At 46.4% G+C, this 19,464-nt stretch overlaps 1 protein-coding gene and 1 pseudogene across 8 annotated transcripts in view; one reads left to right on the top strand and one right to left on the bottom strand.

The window, feature by feature from the left end:
- Positions 1-17,626, top strand: part of AREL1 (apoptosis resistant E3 ubiquitin protein ligase 1) — a 44,482-nt gene extending 26,856 nt beyond the window's left edge. For 6 of the 8 annotated variants that reach the window (XM_006053871.4, XM_025295195.3, XM_025295198.3 and 3 more), the window contains 15 exons: positions 3,327-3,496; positions 3,664-3,844; positions 4,047-4,294; positions 5,768-5,845; positions 6,908-7,049; positions 7,182-7,303; positions 8,288-8,363; positions 8,914-9,023; positions 9,604-9,783; positions 9,959-10,084; positions 12,054-12,183; positions 12,272-12,330; positions 14,279-14,368; positions 14,760-14,935; positions 15,044-17,626. In XM_006053871.4, coding sequence (XP_006053933.2) covers positions 3,327-3,496; positions 3,664-3,844; positions 4,047-4,294; positions 5,768-5,845; positions 6,908-7,049; positions 7,182-7,303; positions 8,288-8,363; positions 8,914-9,023; positions 9,604-9,783; positions 9,959-10,084; positions 12,054-12,183; positions 12,272-12,330; positions 14,279-14,368; positions 14,760-14,935; positions 15,044-15,146 — 1,991 coding nt within the window. In that variant the 3' untranslated portion in view covers positions 15,147-17,626. The remainder of the gene's footprint in view (positions 1-3,326; positions 3,497-3,663; positions 3,845-4,046; positions 4,295-5,767; positions 5,846-6,907; positions 7,050-7,181; positions 7,304-8,287; positions 8,364-8,913; positions 9,024-9,603; positions 9,784-9,958; positions 10,085-12,053; positions 12,184-12,271; positions 12,331-14,278; positions 14,369-14,759; positions 14,936-15,043) is intronic. The other 2 variants (XM_025295196.3, XM_025295197.3) reach the window with 2 other exon arrangements.
- LOC102413978 lies at positions 1,201-2,407 on the bottom strand (annotated as a pseudogene).
- Positions 17,627-19,464: the final 1,838 nt, after the last annotated feature.

Raw genomic sequence — 19,464 nt, forward strand, 5'->3', positions numbered from 1 at the left:
TCCAAGTAAAACGCACGGCCAAATTCTAAGTGCAGCAAGAAGCAGCCTCAGGGGAGGAGGCTCCGGGTTCTGCCAGTCTGCACTGGGCCCCAGGTCCCCCCTCCCTGCCCCAGGCCCTGCAGTGAGCTCCCGGTGGCCGGACTGGGGGGGCTACGACCTCCAAGTGCCACTGCCAGCCATCGTGGGGAAGCTCAGTTTGGCCAAACTGTTCAACACCAGATTCCTTCCGGCAAGTCCCTATGGATGCCCATCCCACTCTTCCCCAGCCTCTTCTCCTGCCCAGCCCAGCGCCCTCCACCTAAAGTGCCACCTGCCTGACACTGAGGGCAGCTGCGGCAGAGCTCAGGTCATGGGGGTGAGCCGGCAGCTGGCAGGGAAGGGCTCCTTTCTGCCCATCTCACAGTCCTGTACCATTGGGAAGAAACAAAAAGAAATGCAGATTTCCTGATCTCATCATCATATGCTCCAAACTGAACACTTAAAGGCAAATCATCATCTTAAAGTACTACGTTTAGTGATTCAGTTACAATATACACGTGTTTTGTCTTCCCCTTGATCCAACTGTTGCTATTGCTTCTTCAGTTCAGTTCAGTTGCTCAGTCATGTCCGACTCTTTGTGACACCATGAATTTGCAGCACGCGAGGCCTCCCTGTCCATCACCAACTCCCGGAATTAACTCAAACTCATGTCCATCGAGTCGGTGATGCCATCCAGCCATCTCATCTTCTGTCGTCCCCTTCTCCTCCTGCCGCCAAATCCCTCCCAGCATCAGAGTCTTTTCCAATGAGTCAGTTCTTCGCATGAGGTGGCCAAAGTATTGGAGTTTCAGCTTTAGCATCAGTCCTTCCAAAGAACACCCAGGACTGATCTCCTTTAGAATGGACTGGTTGGATCTCCTTGCAGTCCAAGGGACTCTCAAGAGTCTTCTCCAGCACCACAGTTCAACAGCATCGATTCTTCGGCACTCAGCCTTCTTCACAGTCCAACTGTCACATCCATACATGACCACTGGAAAAACCATAGCCTTGACCAGACGGACCTTTGTTGGCAAAGTAATGTCTCTGCTTTTGAATATGCTATCTAGGTTGGTCATAACTTTCCTTCCAAGGAATAAGTGTCTTTTAATTTCATAGCTGCAATCACCATCTGCATTGATTTTGGAGCTCCAAAAAATAAAGTCTGACACTGTTTCCCCTGTTTCCCCATTTATTAATAGGACCTTAAAAAGAATTGATACCCTAAAAAAAGAACTCGATTTGTTTAAAAAGAAGTGCAACAACGTGGGATCGGGGTGGGGGTGGGGGGCCGGAAAAGCGTTTACTCTTCCCCTCCCGCCCACCCCCTTTTCGTTTTGGCTCACAAAGCTTTTTTTCACCCCCCCCCCCCCCGCGCTGTGGTGGAGCTTCAGGGTGGCGGGCTTCAGGAGGCGTCCCTGGATATCCACCTGCTTTCAGTGAGGAAGTTCAGGATCCTCTTCTTGAGGACTTTGTCCAGATAGCTGGGCAGGCGGCTCTCGGAGGGGATGCCCTCGCGCTTCTGCAGGTGGTCCTTGATGATGATGGTCTTCACGGCCACGTAGAGCGCGGGGCTCAGGTTCAGCGTGCTGCATAGCACCTTCTTGTGGTCCAACAGGAGCTCGAAGCCTGGCAGGTGCTGGATGGCCGTGAACTCGCCGTTCCAGCCGTCCTCCTTGCCGCGCTTGGCGCTCCCCGCTGCTGCTGCCGCCCTGTGTTTCTTGCGCTTGTGTTTCTCGCGCTTGAGGCCGACTCCTCCATCCTGGTGATGCTGTTGAGCCGGTCCGCTCGCGGATCTTGGCATGCAGCATCTTGTGCATGTTCTTGAACAGGTCCTTGAACTCCTTGCACGACATGAACTGGTAGAGCGGCCGCAGCTCCTTCTCCTCCTTGGTGACCTTGCGCCACGCCACCTGCTCCTTCTCCTAGTCCTTGCCCAGGAAGGCGGGCACCAGGTTGTAGTCGCGCACGATGTTCTTGCGCCGCTTCCGCTTGCGGAGCTTTCGCAGTACATGTCCGTGTGCGCGCGTTTCAGCTCGATCTCCCCAGCGTTGTCATCATAGTTGACCGAGAGCCCGATGATGAGCCTCTCGGTGTCCTGGTTGTACTCGATCTCTTAGTCGTCCCGCAGTGGCATGTAGCCCAGCTGCTGTTGCTGCTCGGCCACCGAGGTGTCTAGGGGAGGCAAGTGGGTAATGAGGCTGGGAGAGAGGGGGCCCCCACTGGGGCAGGTGGGGATGGTGTTGGGGATGCAGACCTTCCCCAGGTTTCCGTGGATGTACATGCTTATTTAATGCTCCATCACTTCCTGGGGGTTCCGGGAAGCGCCGACCTGAGCTGCCGTGTCCTCAGCCAGGCAGTACACGCAGTACTTCTTGCAGAGCTCCACCATCTTCCGCCGCCGAGGCCCCGCCACCCCGTGCTCCAGTGAAACCGCCGCGGCCGCCGCCGCAGCCACCCCCCTAGATAAATTTTAGAATAATACTGCCTAAACTTACCAAAAAATCTTAATGAGATTTTGATAAGAACTGTGTTAAACCTCATGCGAAGAGTTGACTCATTGGAAAAGACCCTGATGCTGGGAGGGAGTGGGAGCAGGAGAAGGGGACGACAGAGGATGCGATGGCTGGATGACATCACCAACTCGATGGACATGAGTTTGGGTGAACTCCGGGAGTTGGTGATGGACAGGGAGGCCTGCGTGATGGACAGGGTGCTGCGATTCATGGGGTCGCAAAGAGTCGGACACAACTGAGCCACTGAACTGAACTGAACTGTGTTAAACCTAGAAACAAAGAACGGTGTTAAACCTCATATCATTTGGGGAGAATTGGCATCTTTACTATGTTGAGTCTCTGAATTCATAAACATGGTATGCCTCTGAACTTATTTCTTTAATCAGCATTTTGTAGTTTTCAATATACAAGTCTTCCATGGGTTTTGTTAGATTTGCCCCTAAATATTTAAAATTTGTTTGTGTTACAGTTATTCACTTATTTTTAAGGCCAGTTTCACTTGTAGGTTCCCAGTGGGATTCTAGGCACTATATCTGTAACTCTCACTTCTGTTTCCTCCAATTTATTCTCTCATGTGGTTAGTGCTTGGAGTGGATAGGAATTTGTAAAAATGAGTTCCCAAAAGTTCATTTGAGTTAATCTCTCTGTTTTCTTTCTTTCTCTCTGGCTCATAATGGTATTGTTTATCCCTAGGAATTGGGCGGGCACCCAGCTTTCTCGGACTCACTGACTGAGTAGATCTCTGTGTCCTGAAAATCACCTCTCTGACGTTACCTTCCTTTGTCTTTATTCCAGGAATGGTGGTTCCTTCCAAGACCAAAATTGTGTGCCATTTTTCTACCCTGGTGTTGACCTGTGGGCAGCCGCACACTCTTCAAATAGTGCCCCGAGATGAGTATGACAACCCTACCAACAATTCCACATCCTTGAGAGATGAGCACAACTACAGCCTGTCCATTCATGAGGTGAGCAGGCTCCCATCTAGGTCACTTCAATCCATCTCCTTCTCCCTGACCCTGGTGCCGGCCTTCTGAGACTCAGATTAGCTCAAAGTAGGAAAGTTCTTTGTAAATTTCTGCGCAAGCAGGGAAAATTATGTGTGGTTGGTGATGGCTTCGTTTTCCTCCTGTAGCTTGGTCCTCCGGAAGAGGAGAGTACCGGTGTCTCATTTGAGAAGTCAGTGACATCCAACCGGCAGACCTGCCAGGTATTCCTGCGGCTCACCCTGCATTCTCGAGGCTGCTTCCATGCCTGCATCTCATACCAAAACCAGCCAATCAACAATGGTGAATTTGACATCATTGTCCTAAGTGGTGAGTTGAGAGGAGAGCTGTGAATTAGTCCTCTTCCCAAGCCACTTGTCCTTTGCACATCTGCAGTCATCTAACCCCCCCACCCCAAATATTTGGTATTTGGACCAAAACTTGGTTTAGAGACCTGTGGACTGAAGGTCTGGTGATGGGCAGTTTCCTCTCCTGTCATGCACTTTAAACCTTATTCCTTGTTGCACTTCAGAGAATGAGAGGAATATTGTTGAACGCAACGTGTCCACCTCAGGAGTGAGCATTTACTTTGAAGCTTATCTGTATAATGCTGCCAGCTGCACCAGCACGCCGTGGCACCTCCCGCCCATGCACACGAGCTCTGCCCAGCGCTGGCCCTCCACAGCTCTGGAGGAGGAAGATGAAGACTCGCCCTCTGAGTGTCACACCCCTGAGAAGGTGAAGAAACCGAAGAAGGTGTACTGCTACGTGTCACCCAAGGTTGGCACTCCCACTCTTGTCCCCTGCCCGAGCCTGCTCATATTTGGTAACAAAGCCCACCCAGCAATGGTCTGAGAATCAGGGTGCAATCATCACCTTGTGGGGGTTCAGGGATACTAAGAGACGGCTTTCCATTGAGCAAAAGGCTGTACCGCCTCTTCTGCCTGTTTCAGGCTTGGACTGAATTACACCTCTGCCCAGAGAGTCTGTGCCTTGGTACTTTCGAGCACCTCGGGCGTTCTGCTGTTTGATCGCTCCTGGGAAGATTTTTCAAGGCACGGCTCTAGAGTTTTAAAGAAAACTACTTTTAACCATTAATAATTTCTCACTAGGGTAAAATTACTGTTGGCCCTTTGTGCCGTTTGGGAACAATTTGATCTTTCATGCTGTGATTTGTGAAACCGCAAGAGATGTCATCATCGGGGTACAGGGTTAGAATACAGAAATTTTGGCAGAGACAAGGGAGGTGAACTTCCCAAGGCCCCTGAGTTGAGAGACGCTTTGTGTTAGGGAGTTTCTTTTTTAGTGTTTGTATTTTGCTTATTTATACAGACCTCAGAAAAACGAGACTCGAACCATCCCATTACACTCCTTTAATCTCATAGCAGAAACTGAGTTCTAATTCTGTTCTACTTCAGAACATTTCACTGTGTACCATTCATCATTTAAACATCTAGCCCTCATTTGTCCTGGAGAATGGCAATGAGGGAAATGGTAAGGTAGAGATGAAGTGAGATTGGCTATGAATTGATTATTGTTGAAGCTGGTGATAATTTATTGTACTGTTTTCTTTAGTATGTGTTTGAAATGTTCTTTAATGAAGAATTTTTTTAAAAATCAAGAAAAAAACCTGACCTACTGTTTGTTCAGATAACAGAGGGGTCTTTTTAGATTAAAAAGTTATTGCATTGTCTTTTCTTTTTTTTGAATGGCAAGAGACTTCTTTTTATTCTTACATATAGGTTTTGTGAACTCTTCTGTATGCGACTCCCCCCACCCCCCGACACCATCATCCCCAGCACATCCTTGCTGGCATTCTGATAGGGATAAAGCAGTGGGCAGGGGCCACTGGTGTTCCCAGTCCACTGATTTGGAAGAAGTCTCTCTGAGAAGTATCTGGCTAAACAGGAGGAGAGTCTGATTGTAGTGAAATGAAATGTTGATTTTGAAATGTTCTCTACTTGTAAAGTGAAAACCTGATCTCAGATATTTGGAAATGGTAGTAAGACCTGAGTATTAAGGTTATGAGACATCTTTGTGAAATTGCAGTGTGACAACAATATTTTAAATTTGCCTGTTTTAAGGTGGAATTGATGTTTTCTATTTGATTTCAGTCCTGACTAAATTATCCTCCTTGTTTAGAGAGGAAAAGGGCTATCATGGAAAATACAGATGGGGACAGGTATTTGAAATACAATACCCAAACAGAACCTCTTAGTCATTCATTTCATTTTCTGTATGTTGGTCCTCCAGCAATTCTCAGTGAAGGAGTTCTACCTGAAAATCATTCCCTGGCGCCTTTACACCTTCCGGGTATGCCCTGGAACCAAAGTAAGTTAAACCTTACATCCGGTTCATGTAGAACAGGCTTCAGCCTCCAACATCTCAACCTTTCATTTTTTCCCAGAAGGGCTTTTGGTGTCTCTGGAAATTCTCATTGTGCACACAGGATTCATTGCCAAATAAAGAAGCAGATGCTACCTCCTCATGAAGGCAATAGTTGTAGGAGGACACATGCCTACAGAAACAGTAGTTAGTAGAAGTCAAAATACTTCAACAGTTCTCTCTTGCCCCTAAGACTAAGCTAATGGAGAGGGTATTGGAGCTCTGACCTGAACTTGGCTTCCTAATGTGCCAAAACTAACTGTTTCAGCACCAGTAGTCGCATCTATTAGAAAAAAAAATTTTTTTTTTTTTTTTTAAATTTCTGAGCTTTTGAAATCTACTGGCAAATCATTTTCCTCCAGCCAGTTTGCCCAACCTATTCAGGTATTCATTTGCTGTTTTACATATCCTTACGGCTTTCACACTTCTTATATTTTATGTTTGAAAGTCTGTAGTATTACCTGTGTTCCTTACTTACCTTGCCTGTGATCCTTACAGGTGGTCTCTATGACTCAGTTTAAAATAAAATCTGAATCATAGCTCATGCTCCATCACTCAGTTGTGTCTGACTCTTTGTGACCCCACGGACTCTAGCCCATCAGGCTCCTCTGTCCATGAACTTTTCCAGGCAAGAATACTGAAGTGGGTTGCCATTTCCTTCTCCAGGGGATCATCCCAGGCCAGGGATCGAGCCCCCGTCTTTTGTATCTCCTGCATTGGCAGGCGGGTTCTTTACCACTGGCACAGTGGTAGAGGACAAAGTCTCAAAATGGAATCAATGCCTGGAGGTTCCGGGGATGAAACCCAGGCCTCATACATGCAATGCATGTGCTCTACCACAGAGCTGAGTGAAAAACAAGGAAACGTACTCCTGGTAGGTACTTACTTGGATAAAATAGGCTTAACTTGTTTTTGTTGGTTGGTGCAGAAGGGTAGGGATGTGAAGGATTTTTGGTGGATTTGAGGGCTTCATAGAGTAATTCTTTCTTTTTTTTTCCCTTTTGTTAGTTTTCATACCTTGGCCCTGACCCTGTCCATAAGCTGCTCACCCTTGTGGTGGATGACGGCATTCAGCCTCCTGTGGAGCTCAGCTGTAAGGAGAGGAACATCTTAGCAGCCACGTTTATCCGCTCGCTCCACAAGAACATAGGTGAGGTTGGACAGGGAGTCTGATGGGGAAGGCAGCGACCCCAGATACCCTGAGTACATGAGGGTGTAGGGGTGGCCTGCACAGGGGACTTGTAAGGAGGCTGTAATTATGATGGATCTTGCTGCTCCTCAGGAGGCTCCGAGACCTTTCAGGACAAGGTGAATTTTTTCCATCGAGAGCTTCGGCAGGTACATATGAAAAGACCACATTCTAAAGTCACCCTGAAGGTCAGCAGACATGCCTTGTTGGAATCGGTGAGTAAAGTTTCTTTCATGTCAGCAGTTGAACAGTTATCAAAATTTTCCAGCTAGAAACCTCTGTGCTATTTGGTTATATCCTGCAGGTTATTGTTTTTATGAAACACACATCTTTGTCTTCTTTAAACATGTTAAGTGCTGTCCTTTGTGTTTGGCTATACTGAATTTGGGGCAGATTTGTTGGAGGTATGTTAATTGAGGGGAGAGACTAGTTGACACATTGGCTGTAAAATCTGTTCTTGACTAGTTCCCGAACAATCTCATGGACTTCCTATGGAAGGCAGGTATTAAGTTGTTGTTATAGAAGAAAGTTCCTGTTATTGAATCCCAGGATTAAGAAGAGCTCTTATGAGATTAAAAGGAAATGATTTTTGTTGTCAGTCTGGTCTGATGGAAAAGGACACCTGATGTGTTTCTGTCTCCACTACACAGACACTGGCATAGTTCTCACATTCCTTGACAATGAGAAGGCTTTGGTCCCTGTCCAGAAAGTGTTTGTGATGTTTGGCTCTGGCAGGTGTGACTGGAAACCCCTTTTCTCAGCCACTTTCTCCTTGTGGCATGGCTCCCTGTCTGAACCTAGCCTTGTGGATTAAGATGTCTAGTGGGTAGACTGTACTTTACTGAAAACCAAGACTTCTTGGTTCTCTTGCTGACAGCTTACTGATTTGAGCCATTTTTATTTCTTTTAAGAGTTTTCTCATTAATAAAATGAGGACTGTTAAGAAATAAAGTTTCAACTTTACAGTCAGGCAATAGTATAAATATGAATTTGATTTTTTTTATCTTAAATTTCTTCTGGAGATACGTGCATTTTAAATTTAAGATGGTATTATTAAAGCTTATTTTTGAGTAACATATTGCTTCCAAATACTTCTGACTATTAAATGGACAGTGGTAATGTTCTTGTGTTTTTGTCTTTAACACCCAAGAGGCACTGGCCAGTGTTCTGACAATTTCTTTTCTTTTACTGCTTTTCAGTCTCTGAAAGCCACTCGGAATTTTTCCATCTCAGATTGGAGCAAGAACTTTGAAGTGGTTTTTCAGGATGAAGAAGGTCAGTTTTGAAATTTCCCACTCATCTTTTTTAACTCTCCTTCCCACTCCTCCCTATCTCCTTACACGACATCCACAGAAACTGAAAACAACCCTCCTACACATGCTGCCACCCCTGTTCCAGCTTCTTTTTCCCTGGGAAAAAGAAGTCATGAGTCAAGATCAAAAGGGTGGTGTTTACTGGCTAGATGGCTTGGTTGAGCTTGTAGAACACAGACGGACAAGGATTTGGAAGGTGAGCTCTTATGAGTTTGAAGCAGAAGGGCAGAGTAATCTTTGTAGTACCAAGAGAAGCAGCAGTTCCTGGGATCTCTGATCTGTGTTTCCATGCTAGAGCGCATCAGCTTAGTGATCAGAATACCTTTAATCCTACAGAATGAGGTGGGATTTCAAAAAAAAATGTCCACAGTTAAGGTGGGTTGGAATATTGGACACCAAGGTGGTGGAATGGAGGGAGGAAGGATCAGGGAGTATAAAATAATGAATAAATGAACAAAAATGATAAAAGGTGATAAGCCAGCATCACTTTTTATTTTTATTGTACTTTCCAGCTCTGGACTGGGGAGGGCCTCGTCGGGAATGGTTTGAGTTAATCTGCAAAGCACTATTTGACACCACCAATCAGCTCTTCACCCGATTCAGTGACACCAACCAAGCATTAGTGAGTCTGTGACTTCCCCGGGGGTGGGAGCAAAGTGTGGATTGTGTTATGATGGAGAGACTAGTAAGAATTTGAACTAATCAGATTACCTCCCTCCTCTTTGTCTTCCTTATTTCATCTCTAAGAGAAAATGCAGACAGGTGAATAAAAAGCATTATAGTGCAGAGGCTGTTCTACTCCTTAGTATTTTAATAATTAAGCCACTTTTTTCAGAACATCCCTGAAGCAATTGAACTCTGTACAAGGTCTTTGACTAGGGGAGTAGAGAAGTAGACTCTGGCTGAAAGAGGTTCTGGTTTAGGGAAGAGGCATTATATCATCCACTGATTGACTTCTGTTTGTAGCCAGGGACCACAAAATCAGTAGAAGATTCTTCAGTTTATTGTAAGTCCATATTTGCCCTTTATCCTCCAGTCACTTTGAATTACTCAGTGGTGGCTACCAAAAATGCCATTTGGATGGGCTCCTTGATCCCAACACTGAAATTCTTGTTTCCTTGGGATAGAGTTATGGAGGGAGAATCTTTCCAGAACTAGGCTTGAAGAAAAACGATCCAGGACCTTTTATCTCTCTTTGACAGGTGCACCCTAACCCTAATCGCCCCACTCATCTGCGCCTAAAGATGTATGAGTTTGCAGGGCGCCTGGTGGGCAAGTGTCTCTATGAGTCCGCTCTAGGAGGAGCCTACAAGCAGTTGGTCCGAGCTCGCTTCACCCGTTCTTTCTTGGCCCAAATCATAGGACTACGTATGCATTACAAGGTAAGGTCTTGGATGTGTGTTTCCTGCTAAGTCCCCTGGCCATTAACTCTGGAATCTCTCCACCCTCTGTTTATTATTTTTGAGGTTTGAAGGGGTAAGTGGTTCCAGGCAGTTACAAATTTTATTTCTGGGTGATAGTGGTCATGTTGTGTTCTGTGTCTTTCTGTCTCCTCAGTACTTTGAAACAGATGACCCAGAATTCTACAAATCTAAAGTTTGTTTCATCCTCAACAATGACATGAGTGAGATGGAGCTGGTCTTTGCAGAAGAGAAATATAATAAATCAGGTCAATTGGATAAGGTGAGACAGAGAACTGAAGCCTGTGGGTCCCATTTCTCAGCCTCCTCTGTATCAGGGCTGTCTAGTAGAGCTTTCGCAATGATGAAAGTGTTCTCTCTTTGTACTTTTGAACACCCAAAATGTGTCTGGTATGACCAAATACCTGAATTTCTAAATTAACTACCTGTGACTAGTGACAGCTGTATCGGACAGTGTAGCTCTGGGGCACTGTATCCCACATTGTATGGCCTTGGCCTGTTTAAATGGAACCAGAGACACATATACCATCCATCCCCCTAATCCCTCCTTTCCAGTAGAAAAAGAACGAAGTGATAGTGAAGTGTCACTGCACAGGCAGTTTTGGAAGGGATGACAGTGTCTGTCTCAACATTAGGGGCAGGGAGGTAATTGACTTCCATTTTAACACTGTGCCTGTTTATTTTTAAGGATTTTATTAGAAAACAGCCAAAAGTATTTCTGATGCACATGTGATTTTGTTTGCATTCTGGGGTTAAATAATATCAAATGATCATGGCAAACCTGAAATTGCAGTTATAAATAATTGAAACCAAAATAGCAATGACTGAAAGTTTGTGATCACTGATAGCACTGAACTGATAGTCAGATACCCTTGTGAGCCCTGTGAGGGTCTTAGCTGCTGGCCTTCACACCTGTATGGGTGGAGCCCGTTTTCTTGACCCAGCGCTGCAAGGCATCTCGAGTCAGTAGAAGACTGAATTAGGGTCTGCAGGCCTAGGGCAGTACTGATTTTAATTGGATTTGATATGAATACTAAATCTTAGTCATTTACTACTTAGGCTAATAGTTAGAAGTGCTTGCTACTGCTGCTGCTGCTAAGTCACTTCAGTTGTGTCTGACTCTCTGTGATCCCATAGATGGCAGCCCACCAGGCTCCCCCATCCCCGGGATTCTCCAGGCAAGAACACTGGAGTGGGTTGCCATTTCCTTCTCCAATGCATGAAAGTGAAAAGTGAAAGTGAAGTCGCTCAGTTGTGTCCGACTCTTTGCGACCCCATGGACTGCAGCCTATCAGGCTTCTCCGCCCATGGGATTTTCCAGGCAAGAGTACTGGAGTGGAGTGCCATAGAAGTGCTTACACACGTAAAATAAAAATAACCGGAACTGTGCACAATAATAGAAAAAGTCTTACATGTTTAGATCCATTGAGAATCTTTGCTCTGGACCAAAGTTCTGTCCCTCCCATGCCATGGTCAGGACCTTAAAATCTGATTTTGTAACTAAATGGAGGCCTTCACTCACCTCTGAAGACAATCTTGCTCGTTGGGCACAGGTTTTCCAGGGTGGCTTTAAACTGTGTTTCAGGGCTTCCTCAAAGCTCCCTTAGGAGTTGCTTATTGGAGGAGGGTGCCAGTTCTATTTGAAAATCATACAGTTCAGCCTTTTCTTCGCAGATAGAAAAACCGGGAGTCCAAATAGCTAAGTGACTGAAACCCCATAGCAAGTTAGTCTCCAAGTATCAAGCCATGGCTTTTTCTATTGCCTCACGTTAGAAATAGAGGAGTGTAGAGAAACATCTGTGCACGTCTTGGGATTTCTGAGATTATGCTTCTTTACTACTTATCTGGCTTTATAGAGAGCCTCAGTTGTCTCAAGGGTTTAAGAGAAGAGGTCAGTAATGGTTTAATTTTGGACCAGAGGAATGTTAAAGTGTTGCTAACAAGGGAACATACATATCTTCCTGTTGCATCACCACTATTTGACTAGGTCGGAGAAGACTCCCTGAGAGACCCGCTTCAGAAACAGTAGTGAGTAGAATACAGCAATAGTGGTAGGAACCCTGACGTTTAGTTACTGAGTAAAACCAAGTGTGTTGAAAACCTGAATGCAGAGCAGGAGCGTGTGACCGCAGTGCAGTTCAGCAATGTGCTGTTTGTGGGACATGCCGGGTCGCTGTCGTCTTTTAAACTCCCATCCACACGCTCTCCCTGTCTTTTGCTTCTTCTTTCAGGTTGTAGAGCTTATGACAGGTGGAGCTCAAACTCCTGTCACCAATGCGAATAAAATCTTCTATTTAAATTTGCTGGCCCAGTATCGACTGGCCAGCCAAGTGAAAGAGGAGGTGGAACATTTCCTAAAAGGTGGGATTCTGTTGACTCTTGGCTTTGAGGTGTAAATACCTGTATCACATGGTGTGGATATAGCTTTAACTTGGATATTTTGTTTCAGGCCTGAATGAGTTAGTCCCTGAAAACCTCTTGGCTATTTTTGATGAGAATGAGCTTGAGGTAAGTGCTTACAATTGGAACTCCCTGTCCCTGGCTTGCTATTTTATTATGCCCACAGGAAGCAGCTTCCTGCACCTTCTGTTATGAGATGCAGTAGGAAAGCCCTTTGGGAGTTGGTTTCACTTTTGTTACTGTTCCATGCATTGACCCTTTCTCCAGCTTTAAAAAAATTCGAATGTGGAATAACTATTGATGAATAGTAATAATGACTATTTACTCATCAAATATTATTGATACTGGTTGAATGTTGGTATCTTGTACAGTCTTTGTAACTCCTGTGACCTTTTAAGTTGATTTAAGGCGTTAGAAGCATTTATTTGTTCAGAGACTATTTATATCGAGTGCCTCCTATATGGCATGTGCTTTTGAGGAACTGGGGGGCTCATGGAGCCACATTCTCGTGAAGGAGACAATCCAAAGGATGTGAGGCCTGTCATAGCTTTGGGTGACAACACTACAGAGTTAATATATTCCTCCTTTAGATCCTGTGACAACCAGAGTGCACTGCAAGATGGTAAATACCTTGCTATAATGAGCAGACTTGAAGTTCCATGAACTTTGGGTGTAGGCCAAAAGTAAAACCGGTTTGTTTTTACCTGCTGCTCACACATGATACATGTAATGCAGGTTATTAGCTTTAACGTCCCATAGCCTTTATTAAAGTTTCTCTAAACTGTTTGCTACAGTGAGGAAGTTCTTTAAAATTGGGGAGACAGGGGACTTCCTTGGTGGTCTAGTGGTTACGACTCTGCACTCCCAAGGCAGGCGGCATGGATTTGATCCCTGGTTGGGGATCTAAGATCCCACATGGAGGCCATGAAGTATGCCCCCTCCCCCTCTACCCCCAAAAAAAGGAAACAGGAGTTTGAGTTTCAGGTGGTCTTGCACCATTTTTATTCTTATTAACCGAACTGGCTTTGAGAACAAGAATCAACGTCTTACATAATTTTCAGCACATTTTGTACCTTTAGGTATAAAATCCAAATAAGGCAGTCCCAAAGTTTCCGGCAGACCTGTTACCTAGTGCCAGCATTTTCTGGGCTGAGAAACAGCTACTGGTGGATTTTATCCTGAAGCAAAATGTTTGTTAACAATTGGTAAAGTGTGTAGGAGGAAGTCGCAGCCTCTCAGGATTGCTCCCCTTCCTGCTCTTAGTTACTTGTTAGCAAGTTCTTTTTGAAGAAACCAAGCTTCTCAGGCTTCATTTGGGCTTCTCTTGTCTCTTGATTAGGACTGCCTTTACAGCTATTGGATGAGTACTCACAGTCTGCTAAGTAACTTGCTGGATCCTGAACCAAATTAGGACATCAACAAGAAGTTTAGGGCTCTGATGTCATTAATGTTCTCATTTTTTGGCATTCTTTTTCATTTATCTGATCAAGTAGAGGTAGAGCTAAAGGGACAGTAGTAAAAGTTCAGTCCATAAAAGAAAGGGTGGATTTGGGGGAAAGGAAGGGCCACGTAACAAATTCGTAAATGGGGCTGGGGTCTTCATCGAAGGGGAAGGGCCCACTTTCCCCCCTGGTATTCCCAGGCCACATCCAGAGCAGTCAGTAAACACTTGCTTCCCTTTTTGACCTTTGTTTCATCAAAACAATATATATAGCAGCAATTCTTAATGAGGGGTGCCCATCAGAAACACCTGGGAGACTTTTTCAACATTTGTAACCTGTCCCTAGAGATTCTAATTCACTAGGTTTGGGGTAAGGCCACAGGCATCTTATCTATCTCTATATTTTAAAGCTCTGTGAGTTTTACTGCACTGGTTAGGAACCATTGACCTATTATAATTGATTTTCCTAAAGTAGTATTCTTGGATTATGACCTCACCATACATCTTTTTATTGATGTTTCTGTAGTCCGCATTTTTCATGTTAACATATTTTGACCTTATGATGGGACTTCACCCCTCTGACTGTCCCAGTAAACACCTGACTGTCTTCTCCAGCTGCTGATGTGTGGGACTGGGGACATCAGTGTGTCTGACTTCAAAGCCCACGCAGTGGTCATTGGTGGCTCTTGGCATTTCAGAGAAAAGGTAAGTGAGCCAAAATTCTTTCAGTTGAATTTGTACCATATTATACAGAAGAAGTTTCAGAGGGAAAAAGCTGAGAAGCAGACATGTCAACTGGGAAAAAGCGATACATGGCGGAGAATGGCAGATGGTCATCCAGACAGATGGGAACCCTCGTCCTTAAGGGCTATTCATGCTGCATCCACAGAGGCAATAGTGTTGAAAAGGCGGAGAGAGAGAACCGAGCAGTCAGGGACCGCCCTGCTAGCTGGGTGTCCGCATCACTCCCTTTTAAGTTGATTCTAGCTGCGTGCAAATAAACCCACCTCCCACTTCAGAGCATCCGTTCCTTCCCCCAGGCGTCAGATCCGCAGCAACACCTGGGTGTGACCCCAGCCTCGTGCTCTTCCCACAGGTCATGAGGTGGTTTTGGACCGTGGTTTCCAGTCTGACGCAGGAAGAGTTGGCTCGGCTACTGCAGTTCACCACAGGCTCCTCTCAGCTGCCACCCGGAGGCTTTGCTGCCCTCTGTCCCTCCTTCCAGATTATCGCGGCCCCGACCCACAGCACGCTCCCAACTGCACACACGTGGTGGGTATCCGATGGCCTGGCGCAGGCTGTCACAGGGTTATCTTTGCAGCCCTCGCTGGCATGGTCTGCTCGTGTGAGTTAATCACTCCCCTCCCCTCGGCCTTGCAGTTTCAACCAGCTGTGCCTCCCTACGTATGACTCCTACGAAGAGGTGCACAGGATGCTGCAGCTGGCCATCAGCGAGGGCTGCGAGGGCTTCGGCATGTTCTGACCACTCTCCCTGCCATCTGCTTGGCTCCCGTGGCTTCCCGGAGCCTCCAGGCGGCGCGCGCCACAGACGCGACCGCTGACCCTGACACAGAACCATCAGCCAGAAGCTGCCATGTGACCCCCCGCAGTGTGTGGAGGAGTCGGTCACCCCCCAGCTTCGTCCTTCCCTCGCCCCCTCCCTTCCCCCCAACAGCCCCCTTTGGCAGGCCCCTACCCTGAGCAGCTCGCTCAGTCGCAGAGGAGGGTGGGGCCCGCTGCACTCGCCCTCGGTTCTCAGAGGAGCTCAGAGGTGGGAGCTGCCCCAGCCGCTGAGTGGAGGCGACACGGAGGCTCGGCCTTTCTGGGAGCGCTGCGATCCTCGCCTCGCCCAGCCTCCTCTGCCAACGCTCTGCAGGGGTTCCCTCCGTGTCCCCTTGACCCAGGGTCTGTGAGTCCCTCTCAGGAACAGGTGACTGCGTCTGCTCGCCAGGAGAAGAACAGACCGGAGGTGGCCCACAGCGACAGACAGCCTTGAGTTTTGTCTGTCTGCACAACGGCCGGTGCAGGCAGGGGACTAGCTCGCGTGATTACTGATAGCACCGAAGGGTCCTTTTTTTCTGTGGCGTCAGAACTGGAAAATGAGCTTTTCCATGCAAGCGTTTCTGGAAATGATCATATCATTCATAAAGAAGAACTCCCTAGTAAACTTTTTTTTTTTTTTTTGAGTATAATAAACCTGTGAGACAGACCTAAGAATGTGAAAGCTTAGCTGGGCTGCGGCTTCCAGTGCTGAAGGCGATTCTCCTTTAGGGTTGTGGGGCATTTCTTGGCATGTGACTGGCTTGAAGACTACTGATGCTGGTCCCTGAGTTTGTTCTTTACACTGAGATGTGGCTGGCCCTGGCTCCTTACCTCCAACTTGTGCTGTCTGCTAAGAGCTGGGCGTTCTTTATGTTTCCACTGAAGAAAATTTTGGAGCAAGAAATTAGGACAGTTCGATAGCATACCACTGGTCCCTGGTTCTCTCTGCTTGGTGTTCCCTGGCAGCACTAAGGCAAGGGAGAAGGGATCAGTAATTTAATTGCTTCTCAGAGGTCCTTAGGGTCAGGACACAAGGGACACACATCGAGGAGCTGTGTCAGACGATAAACACCTTGCTGTCCCAGTGACTTCCTGTCACTCCCTCAGTTACCAGCAAGGGCACCTCAGGAGGGAGGAAGACAACTAGGTTCACTGTGGCCTGACTGAAGAGAGCCTGCAGCCGTTGCTTGGAAGATGGCGACAGCATTTTCCATTAACGATTTGAATGAAGACATTTTCGAGACTCAGAATCTCATCGATTTCCGAAGTTTCTGTTTCTAAGAAGGCTTTGCTGCAAGCGACCATTCCCAATGGGGCATTCGACTCTGAGAATATTAACAAGCCATCTTTATAGCCAAAACCAGCAAGTACAAAGAGTCCAGAGATGAGGCAGGACTTGAGGCCATGCCTTGGCCTGCTGGAAGCACGTCTGAGCCCTCCTGTTCCCAGGGATCATGAGGAACATGCCTTCCTGAGCTGCTACAATTCCTGCCTGACCTCACTCCTTCGCAATTGTCATTTGTCCTTGGCATGGGTGCTGACCTCACTCACCCTTGGGGTCCAGGGTCCAGCATTGGGGCCCTCTGTACCCCAGGGTCCTCCACGCCACACGGTCACTGCTCTCCTCAGGGACCAGGACAAGGTGCTGCCCTGTGGGATTCGTACAGGCAAGTGTCATCATCCCCCTGGGAAGCACAATGCCGCCCTTTGGGCCCAGAGAGGGATTCCAGCTAGGGGCACGTGGGCTGGCTCTGCTGTCTTTGGCCGTTGTTCCTCTTCCAAATCCTGTGTCCCCCGTCCCCTCCCCCCCCCCGCCCCTCCAGAGACTGATGCTGGAGCGTGAGTTGATTTTCTTGGCTCGATCTGTCCTTTCTGAGCTCTAGTCATAGCACTTTTCAGAGCATCCTGGGTACCATGGCAGCGCAGCTGCAGCCTGCGGTGGTCCTTAGCCCCAGGGTCTTTGTTTCACAAAACCCTTTGGTACTGTTGTGGTTTTGTATTCTTCTAGAGTTCTCTCTCTCTGTCTCTCCTAACTATTCAAAAGTATCTTTGCTCTTTTGCCCTTTCCTTTGACCTTCTGTTCTAATCCTGCTTTGGAATTAGCCGGTGTGGGGAGAGGTACACCATGTCGGAGAGAAGAAAGAGTGCCTGTTACTGGAAGTGTTTCCTATTCACGTTTCTTATTTTGCTCAGTTCTTTTTATTTATGCCCTTGTGGCCCAGGTACTTGGGCAGCCAGCTAACCTCCTGGCTAGTGAAGGAGACCAGGCACAAAGTGAACACCAAGGAAAGTGTCGTGTGTTTCTAGAACTCCAGCAGAGACCAAGCCCTGCTGCAAATTTGTCAGGCCAGACCAAAGGGCCACACAGTTGCTCAGTAGTGTAAATATTTTGTACAGTGAATAAATGAATGTTTAAAAGGACTAAGAAGCAAGTGACTGCTTTATGTGATGATTCAGGGCTCAAATTGGAGGTGGGGAAGGAAAAGAAAAATGTAGAAATGTTTTTGCATTTCCCCAGTAACCCTTCAGAAGCAGTCAACTTGGGGTAGAATGGACTCCCGGAGCCCTGGCCTGGTCCAGACCTGCTTGCCTTCTCACCCTTCCCTGATTGCTGTCCGTGGTGCCAGGCAGGACCTTGGTGCCTCCTTGCACAGAGAGCTAACAGCTGGGACAAGTGCTTGTACTCAGCTCCAGAGGGAGAGACCAGTTTGGCAAAAACAGGATGTCTGTTCTCATCAGTCTATTAAATGTTAATTCCTTATTGTTTTACTACACAAGAAACTCAGTGTAGAAAATTTGGAAATTAAAAAAAAAAAGTACAAGAAAATAAGTTACTTGCCATCCAGAGGGAAGAACACTTTGGTGGGTGGTCTTATTTGCATATGGCACATGTATTTCTCAATGTCCTCTCAACCCTTGACTCTCCCACAAGTGCTTTGAGTATGGGGGAAAAAAACCATAAAACCTGCTCCTCAAGAATTTTGGGGTAGCAGGTGGGATGAATTCTTTTTCCAACCATAGATAAGCTTGGCAGAGAAAACCAGACCTCTGATACAGGCCTTACAGGAGAACCCTGGCTTTCTTGCGGAAGTGAGTTTGTTGTCTTTGACATTGGTTCCCATTCTGGAAAATCAAAACAAATTCCCCTTTGTAATTGTGTTTTGTTGTGCTTTCGTCATGTTTTGCTTGTTTTGTCTTTTTGGCCACGCCGCATACCTTGCAGCTTCTTAGTTACTCAAGCAGGGATTGAACCCAAGACCCAGCAGTGAAAGCACCAAAGCTTAACCACTGGACTGCTGGGGAATTCCCCTGTAATTGTTTTTAAAAAAAAAGATTTTTTTTTCCTTTCTGCCCCCACCTCCCAGACTCAGCAAATTGGAATCTTAACTTGAAAATTACTCTTTTAGAGTGCATTCAATCCACTCCCACCTCATCAAGCTCTCTTGAGTGGTATGAGATGTGTTAAACACACAAAACAAAATTCTCTCCCTCTAGCTTTACACTTTCAGGTTATCTAACGGTCTTGAGTCTTTTACACTTGCTGCTCTTATGCTTTGACTGGGTCACTATGAACATTCACCACTGAGGGACTTCGTCCCCTCGTGAAGTTACTCATACGACTGAAGAGGCTGGTAGAATTGTTCTTGAATTAACACGATAAAATGCTGCCTTCAGCTTCTCATGGTGTTACCTCTGAGCCACAGCAGCTCAAGCTCTGAGACCTCTGCCCAGCCACACTTCTCTTAAACAGGGGAGGTTCTCCAGCAGATGGCTTGACCAGAGGGCTCCTTACCTCTGCTTTGATTTCACTCAGACCCTCAAGCATAACAGACCAGCTCCAGGTATCCTGTAATATACTTTCATTTAAATAATTCCTCTTTTATTTGGAGGTGAACATATATACCAAAAAGGCATGCAGCATATACACTTTAACAAATAATTACAAGGGAAGTGCATATGCAACCATCATCCAGGAAAGAAAGAAAGAAAGTGTATTACAGCACTGCAGAGCAATTACTTCACCCTTCTGGAGGTAACTGTTTTCCTGACTTTTAGGATACTTTTTTCACCAATTCCCTTTTCAATGAGCCTGTCCCAAAAATCACAGTGGAGAGGAGGGTGGGAAATGAGTCCGTGTGGTCTCTTGATAAGATGCTAACTAAGGTCAATTTCTCCACAGTTCGTTTCAAAAGTCATCTGAAACCATCACTGTCCCATGAGAATCTAGTTCAGATCAGATGATGCTGAATCTGATGAAT

This window comes from Bubalus bubalis, chromosome 11 (assembly GCF_019923935.1).
Source record: "Bubalus bubalis isolate 160015118507 breed Murrah chromosome 11, NDDB_SH_1, whole genome shotgun sequence".
NCBI classification, from domain to species: domain Eukaryota; kingdom Metazoa; phylum Chordata; class Mammalia; order Artiodactyla; family Bovidae; genus Bubalus; species Bubalus bubalis.